The sequence below is a fragment of the Phoenix dactylifera genome, chromosome 1, assembly GCF_009389715.1.
Source record: "Phoenix dactylifera cultivar Barhee BC4 chromosome 1, palm_55x_up_171113_PBpolish2nd_filt_p, whole genome shotgun sequence".
NCBI classification, from domain to species: Eukaryota; Viridiplantae; Streptophyta; class Magnoliopsida; order Arecales; family Arecaceae; genus Phoenix; species Phoenix dactylifera.
The window spans coordinates 14,976,085-14,984,798 of record NC_052392.1 but is presented as its reverse complement, the minus strand read 5'-3'; the positions used below and the strand labels follow the sequence as shown (position 1 = coordinate 14,984,798).

The following is an 8,714-nucleotide window of genomic DNA, read 5'->3' as shown; positions in this document are numbered from 1 at the left end:
CACCTCTATGGGAACTATAAATAGCCCCAATAGGTAATGTCTCGGGGACTTTTTTAGGCTAACTAAGCTCCACTCTAACTTGAGCGTCGAAGGGCCCTCATCGGAACGACTGGTAAGGCTTTGTGTAAGTACATCGTCGTGCAGGAGGTGGCTTTCATTTTTCCTTTCCAGATGGCAGCTCTCTCGACTCCTCCAGCATATCACCCTCAGGCCGAATTTGAACCACAACAAAGATAAAAGTAATATATATATATATATATATATATATATATATATATATATATAGAGAGAGAGAGAGAGAGAGAGAGAGAGAGAGAGAGAGAGAGAGGTTAGATCGAACCTCTAGGGTTGCAGTCTGAACCACTTCTCTAAGTGGAGGTATCAGATCTCTCACTCGCCCTCTATTTTATTTATTTATTTATTTTTAACAGATCCACCATAAAAATCTTACTCAAACCAAACTCGAGGCCGATTCTCCGGTCCAAGCAAACGGCCAAAGCTTATGAACGCCAATGGGGCACTCCGATGCGACGCCCGTTTTTGTCGATACAAACCTGGGCACGCATTTGGCTCTCCCTGTCCCCTTGGACATCACAGCGGCTGATCTCAAACGTAAGAATCTCTGCCCGTTTCCTTCTGCCTGTTTGTTCAAATGCTTCAATGAATAATATCGGCGCCGGTGCCTGTAACGGGCGTCTCCTATTTTGCTCCATTAGCTATTTGCGGCAGAGATTATGGCCTTTGAAAGTGCGTTAACATGTTCTCTTTGTTGGTAATGGACACGCATACCATATGCAGTGCTACAATCATTTGAAGTGCTTTAAATTTGATTTTGTCAACAAACAAGTTAGTTCTTCATGGAGTAGGTCACCTGTTGAAAATAGTTGATCTTGATAATTTGATAAGAAACATATCATGCTTGTTGAATTCTATTCATGTTGAAGTTCGATATTATGTTTTCGTGATGAAATTCTGGTCCTAGACGTGTAGAGTGTGCTGATATCGAATGTGTGATGTTTTTATGAATTATATTGATCTAGTTAATGAGATGATGCTTTTGCTTTATCATTTGTAGTTTTCTCTTTTTGTCTTGTTTGTCTATACGTCGAATTCATTCGATTTTTTCTTGGTAAATGATATGAACTGGGTTTGCCCCAATGGGCACAGCACTCTGCTTAGCTACCAAAAGTTCTTCGTTCAATTCTTAGGCCGTGCATTCCCAAGAACTATGGACCTAGAGAATTATAGTGCAGGTGGTTCTCTTTCCCTTTATCGTAAACAAGGGAAAAGAATGCAAGGTTATGACTGGTAACTAAAAACATCATTTCATGTAGTTCGTCTTGGAGGACTCAGTATGTTGTGCTAGATTGCATCTAGGCTGCTATATAGGAAATGCTGGCCCATGTCTTGGCAAGATTTAGTAGTTCAGGATGTATGTGTTTATGTCTAATGTCTTACATAGCTTTGCATTCTTGAGAGATTTAACAAACCATAGGTTTATATGCTAGATCATATTGATTTTAAGCATGCAATATGGACAACTAACCAACATTTTATAGTGTATGTTCTGTTTGTACAATGAATAAGTGAGAACTTCCGGTCACTTTTCTTCATGACACATGATTAGTCAGTTTCAGAGCTGAACTGACTAGCCTGGTTGCACCTCCTTGACTCTCAGTTCTTCATGACACATGATTAGTCAGTTTCAGAACTGAACTGACTAGCCTGGTTGCACCTCCTTGACTCTCAGTTATCTCCCTATTCACTACTGAAAATGCTGCTTATAAAAATCAAAACTTCTTTAGCCCTTTTTGTTCTTTGTTTCTTTCTTATTCTTCTTCTCTCTCTCTCTCTCTTTCTTGTTTGGGGGGGGGGGGGGGGTGTGGAGGTGGGGGGAGGGACTCTAATGGTCTCTTTTGACATACTCAGTCCATTTCAATAATTTTATGTATGCTAGATCTTGGTGGAAATTTTTTTTGCAATATGCAATGATATGGCCATAGATATAATTTGTTTATCGATTTAATACTTGCTCAACCATCTTATTTTGCTATACATTTTTTTTATTTGGATGATTTTTTGTCAATATGAAGCAAATTCCATTTCTCTGAAATATTTATATGACTCAACTTCATCAAGTGTTGCCAGTAAAATGTGTGCTTGGGAAGTTAATGTGATTTAGTTCGTCTAACATTCTAATATAAATCTAATGGTTAGTTGCGTAAACCGGGAGTACAAGTACAAGGGGCAGATCTCTCTCTCTCTCTCTCTCTCTGCGCGTGCGCGTCTATCTCCTTTCGATTAGGAGGGGCTTATCCCCACCATTTCTACACAATACCCACCCCATCCATTGGGGGCTGACGCCAATCGGAATCAAACCCCCACCTGCTTGCCTAAGTGGCAAGAGGTGATACTACCAAGCAAGTGTCTAATCTGGAAATGTCTCCCCCCTAAAAGAGGAGAAAGAATAAGCAGACACTTAATAGTAGAAGTCTTGCACAATCGAGATCTAATGTCTAATTTGCAATAAGGATCTATTTTACCTGGGAACAATCTTTTTGGATTTATTACAAGGACAGCTAATCAGACCGTGGTCATGTCAATGGGGAAGTGTTGGCTGGGTTTGGAAGTGTTTGAGCTGAAGCCATTGAATTATGCTCATCAAAGAAGCAGCAGAGTTCTCTCTTTCAAATTTCACGCAATTTCTAAATATTTTTCATGCTTTATTTTAAGACTCCTATGTCAATTTGTGAGGAGAATTTTTTTTAATGAGATTGTTGCATTTTTTTTCTTTATCAAATCATATGGCCGAAACTCGAAAGTACATGTTGCTTCTTAATATATTGCAACTCCTCTCCTTAGGCATCTTCTGGGTTGAATAACTTAACTCTTCATGTTATAATCATTTAGGTTTTTGTTCCTTCTGCTTTTCCCAAATTCAGAATCTAGTAGAGTTTACAAAATGGTATCTTCAATTTGCAGGAAAAACATCAAAATCTTCCTGCTTAAATTTTGGTTCTTGTATCTTTATGTAGTGGTTCGAATGCCTTAAGAGTATCCAATACCATAATGCCTGAGTTTAGCCATTTCTTTTGACCTTCTGTATGTGTATGTCCTACAAGTTTTTATGCTTCTGGTAGAATAAATTGCATGTTCTTTTTATCCTGCAGGTCAACTTGAGAGGGAACACTTTTCTTGTTTTCCATATATTGGAGAAATTAAGGCCCAAGCTTTGATGGTAAGTTACTGTAAGTTCCACTCCAGTATCTTCCTTCATGTCTATCCTCAGCTGCTTTATTTACATCTCAGTCTTCTGATGCTCTTGTAGACATTTCAATGTTCCTCAAATTTTTTTAACTTTCTTCATTGTTGTAGGTAAAGAGGAAAACCCACTTTTATCATCTTCCAGATTCGATGCCTATCAAGAAATGTTATCAGGGGTTGGCAGGAACTTGGTTCCTTCACATGAATGCTTCACGGTCTGTAGACATGCTGAGGCAAGAAGCTAGTGTACCTTCAGGATTAAATCATTCCACAAGACAAGACTTCTCTAATCGGAGGGAAACTGTCAGGCCAAACTATAAAGTTTCACCGGCTTTGGAAAATTTAACAGCATCAAATAATTCAGATTGGTGGGAATGCAGAAACAGAGTAGTTATGGCTATTCAAGGCATCACAAGTCCAGATACCAAAGATTTCATGCCTACTGTCAGCAATATCACAGATTTTTCAAAATCAGAGAAGGTTGCTGGTTTCAAAGATACAAATATGGAGAGCCAAGCTAGCAAAAATGGAAGACATCATTCCATATTCAGTGAAGGCCAACTTGATGTGCTTTCCTTACCTATTTGTGGCAAAGAAAGAAGGAAAAAGAGGAAGACATGGGAACAGGGAAATTCATCAAATGTTGGTAGTGGATATGTAAAGGACATCGCAGAGGGAAAACTTGCCAGAACTCGAAGAATGCACGCACGTGAATTAATCTCTGGTTTAAATCCTGACAAAGGGAAGGAAACAAAAGATAATAACATTACTGATGAATCCCAAGGCACGGATCAAGAGGATGAGAACTTGTCCTCAGAGCCTCCACTACTGAGTAGACCCCATATCAGTTCTTCAACAGTGAGACAAACTCCCAGCATTAGTTTGTCTGCAAACATCTCTCTAACTGGTCTTATTTCAAGGTACTTCTCTGACAATGATGAGGTGGATTCATGCAGGAGTCCATCTAAAAATATGCTAAACACTAAAAAATTGACTCAGCAATTCAATGATGCGCCGAAGGCTGAAAAAATTCAACAAAATGAGATCACTGGCTATGCAAATAGCACTGCAGAATTTTCAGTCAACCAGAAAAGTTCAAAGAGAAGTGCATTGGATTCTGATACAATTTGTTCCTTCAATGGTAGTTCTGATGGTGCGAAGTGGTTGGAAGATTATCCTGCGAACATCAGTAACAGCGAACTTGATAAAAATGAAATAGGTACTTTTCCTGGTGAGAGACGAACAAAGAGTATATCTGGGCGGAAGATGAAAGATAATAGTGTGGCGTGTGCTGATGAGTATAGCTCCTGCCAAGCTGACCATAAGAAGACATTTCGAAACAAATTTAGCAGAAGCAAACAACCAGTCAATGAGAAAAAGGTCTGTGTTACACCTCATTGTTCATCGATGAATTCTCCATTGTCGTTTAACAAGCATATGGGGGCTTCAAGGAGCAAGTTTGGTAGAAAAGAAGTTGGCAAACGCCTTGTTCAAGCAGCAAACAACATCTGGTTTTCTGTTAGTGGGAAAAAATCTCTGCAGTCCATGTACCTCTCTAGGTCTGGAAATCCATCATTGCCTGAATCAGTTGTACCTGTTAAGAAACTTCCTTTTGAAATAGATGATTATGATGACTGAGAGATGAGAACTCTCATTATTTTGGTTTCTTTCTTAGCCTTCCAGCAGCTTATTCTTTTGATTATGTTGACAGCAGTCTTCCAGTGAATACTACTAACTCAGAAATCTCTCTTAGAAAAATCACTCTATAGCTGAGGCTGTTTCCTGCGGTATGATTTTTGAGTTCAACCACTCATGACACAAGTTAGTGTTAGGGGCTCTCGCATGATCCATTGTTTTTTTTTTTTTTTTTTTTGATGAACTTGGCAATAGTCCAAATGGATCCATGATGTTGTTATTATGTCTTTTCAGGGAAAGGCACCTTAAATTTGTTGTTAGTTGTCAGACGTCTCGGCTTCCTAATCCAACCATTCATCAATACAAGATTAAAGATCCCACTTGCAAAAAAAGAAAAAAAATGATGTCATTGACCACAACCATCCTCCGGGTCTCTTTCAATGGAGTCTATGTGGGTGGGCTCATTTAATGAAAAAAAAAAAGGAAAAGAGAAGAAAAACGGTTAGGTTCACGCATTGCCAAAATAAATTCATGGCTAAGTTAGAGTTGATAAATAAGCCCTTGGATATGTTTGAAAAATTCAGCAGAATTGGGCTTAATTTTTTTTATAAAAATTGATACCAACTCCTATACTTCTAAAGATCCATCCTAATTTTAGCCTAAATTCTATCAGCTTGTTGGTCGGAAAAAAAAAATCTCCACGCTTTTTTCTTTTTTTTTTTTTCGTCCTGCAGGATTTGGGTTGGGAGGGTATTAGACCGCTCACTCCATGAATCTAACGGAAATCCAACCCAATCCTGTTGGGTTTCCCAAATATGTAGTTAATGTTACTGATAAATTGGATTAACCTGGGAGTTACTATGATCCATAAATTAATTCTAAATATGGTTCTTTTTTTAATGCCCATTTCAACTGCACTATTGTCTCTTATTCCAAGAACTGAAGCACAGAAATTGAACAGGGATTCGTTGTGGTGGATAATCAATTGTGGCTCCGTTTTTATATTTAAATATTTACAGAACGCATTGGGTGGATTTGCGCTCATGATAGGTGAGTCGACACCTCATGATGATGTCCGATACATGTAACCAAAGCTAGCAAATTAAGCTTCTTTTTTTTGTGATAAAAATAGAATTTATCATACCGATCTATTATAAATACAAATGTAGAAATTAGAAAATAAAATAATTAATAAATTAGGAGGAATATCTGATGTAGCAGTCCACAATGAAGTTTCCATGTGATTAGCTATATATATTGCCATCTAGTCTGCAGCATTATTAGCTTCTTCATAGACATGTGTCACCTTATAAGCCAGTAAATTAGCTGCCATTCTCCAGCAATCTTATCTTAGAGGATGAGGACTAGTCTCTAAAAACGATAAATCAGTTAGCAACCTAACAACCGTCAAATAGTGACCCTTAAGTACAATATAAGAAGCTTTCAGAATGTTTACTGCATATTTCAAAGTTTCCTATGCAACACGCAATTCTGCCATAATAACTATAGTATTGAATAGACAAACATCTCCACTACAATAAGCACACCACTAGCACTTTTAATAACCAAGCCTGTTTCATCTGACTCTCCTCTATTTTGAACACTGCCATTAAAATTGACCTTGGGAAAACTAGGGATGGTGGTTCCCACAAAAAATTAATCATATGTGGTAATACAGAGTGTGTTGAATAGGAATCATAGATTTTTCTAGCTATCAAAGATCCTTTTGATGCAACCACTTGGATATATACTCATGGGCTTGGACCAAGGCTCTCAGGAGTATCAATCTAGGATTCCAAGTATTATTCTGAAAAATACGATCATTTTTGGTCAGCTAAATATGATAAGCAACATCAAAATAGCCTCAGTATGTCTATTACCTATCGAGCATTTCTCTTTAACATTCTGAAGAAAAGTATCTAGAGAAATCGTTGCATCAAAGAGGGGAGCTTGTCACCAAACCAGATTTGCCAACCTGCAGTTTAAAATAACATGAGAACCGATTCTTCAAATTTTGGGTATAAGTCATAATGGTCAGGAATATGCAGACCGTGTTAATATAAAATGCTACAATAAAGGAGCCAGTTCCATGCTAATTCACATAAATAAACTAATTTTTGGATGAACACCAATTCCTAGCCCAATCAATACTCTGGGTGGATGAGGCTTTTGGCTTAAAAAGTTTATGAAAGTCTTAAACTCTTATTGACAAACCAGATGATAGATTTCATCCCAACCTATCTACATGATCTCCACCAGGTATAATAATAGCAAGAATTTTTTCTGCCTACTCCTCTGCAAACGCTTGAGAGTTCACGGTCAAATCCCATTTGTTTTCACTTTCCACTATGAGGTCCTTAACTGTAAGATTTTGTAATAAATTAATATCAACAAGAATGGGCCACCATGCAGTAGGAATAGATGAAATCCATGGATCCATAATCATATTAATTGATGCTCCATCACCCATATATTATGTAAGACTAGAGCAAATTAATGGAGCAAAAGAGCAAATCTTTTTCCAAACAGGGGAGCTATTTTGTGCACATACTGGGGAAGATAAAAAGGACCATGCTGCATACTTAGCCTTCATGAAAGAAACCTACAAACTATCTTAGAATCAACATAAATCTCACAGCATCCTTGACCACAAGAGCCCCGCTCCTAGCAATCAAAGAAGAAATCATTAAACCATCCCTTTGAATAGGCCGGCAAACATGATCCCATGATAGTAGATGTACTCTCTTGGAAGTATCTGAGGTAGCTATAAAAAATTCCTGATTATTCCTTCCAACTTCAATAACACACCTTTAAGAATTATGCAATTAGACATCAAATATATGGGAAGAGACAAGAGAACAGGTCTAATTAGGACAACTCGTCCCTTAATAGACAATACTTTCCATTTCTAACCCTCTAATTTATTCAAGAACTGCCGAATCAACTTTTTATAGTTTCCAAAGACAATCTATTACCTATGATTGGAACTCCCAAGTAATTCCATATCTTATAAGATCCTTGAATCTGCAAATAATTGCTTATTTGTTGTCTTGATAGAGTATTTACCTTTGGACTAAATCTGATTACTAATTTCTCCAAGTTGACTCTCTGTCCTGAAGCCCTGCAATACTCCTGAATGATACTAGATAGATTTATTGCATTTGCCATTACGGCTCGAGCAATCAAGACACAATCATATACAAAATGGAGAAATACAACGATAAGAAGTTTGTAGAAACTGCATCATTGAGCATTCTAGATAAAGCATCGGAACAAATAATGAACAAATATAGTGATAAAGGATAGCCTTATCTTAATCCCATAAATTAAGGATATCTTCATCTCGGCAAGAGTCGACAAATTCCATGATTCCCAGCCACAATTTATGTCCTTGGGCCACCAACATGCTTCTTTCGTATCAAACCTAACCCCATATGATGGCTTGTTTGCTTTGGTGTGTATTTGATGACCAAGCAAAAAAAGCTGCCTATATTTGAGTTCAACCACTCATGATGCAAGTTAGATGCGTTCAGTGGCAGTAGCGCTCTCATAATCTATTGGGTTACTAAATATTTTCTGAGAACCCCAGCGATAGCCTAAATGGATCCATGATATTATTATCATGACACGAGTTTCGTAACAAAGTTAGCATTAGAGTTTGGCACGTCAGCCTAGGTATGGGTCGGTCATGTACACCTCTGACCATACGACGCTAATTTGACCCAGTCATCTGGAAATGTTCTTGATTCCGTAAGTCCCTGAATCACCAGCGACAGCCAACATGGATCCATTAGGTTATTATTAGGACAAAGATT

At 37.8% G+C, this 8,714-nt stretch overlaps 1 protein-coding gene across 2 annotated transcripts; it reads left to right on the top strand.

Moving 5' to 3' along the window:
* The first annotated feature begins 353 nt into the window (after positions 1-353).
* LOC113461427 lies at positions 354-4,931 on the top strand. Of its 2 annotated transcripts, XM_026801476.2 has the most exons (3): positions 354-612; positions 3,171-3,238; positions 3,376-4,931. In XM_026801476.2, the coding sequence occupies exons 1-3, from the start codon at positions 513-515 to the stop codon at positions 4,900-4,902; spliced, it is 1,695 nt and encodes a 564-aa protein (XP_026657277.1). In that variant the 5' UTR covers positions 354-512; the 3' UTR covers positions 4,903-4,931. The 2 variants fall into 2 exon arrangements, with proteins under 2 accessions (XP_026657277.1, XP_026657278.1); XM_026801477.2 differs by lacking the exon at positions 354-612 and having other exon boundaries at positions 3,166-3,248.
* Positions 4,932-8,714: the final 3,783 nt, after the last annotated feature.

Excerpts from the sequence above, each read along its gene's own strand:
- LOC113461427 (XM_026801476.2), top strand. The coding sequence starts at position 513 with ATGGGGCACTCCGATGCGACGCCCGTTTTTGTCGATACAAACCTGGGC. Across the intron at positions 613-3,170 it reads CACAGCGGCTGATCTCAAAC|GTCAACTTGAGAGGGAACAC; the intron begins GTAAGAATCTCT and ends TTTATCCTGCAG. Across the intron at positions 3,239-3,375 it reads TTAAGGCCCAAGCTTTGATG|GTAAAGAGGAAAACCCACTT; the intron begins GTAAGTTACTGT and ends TCATTGTTGTAG.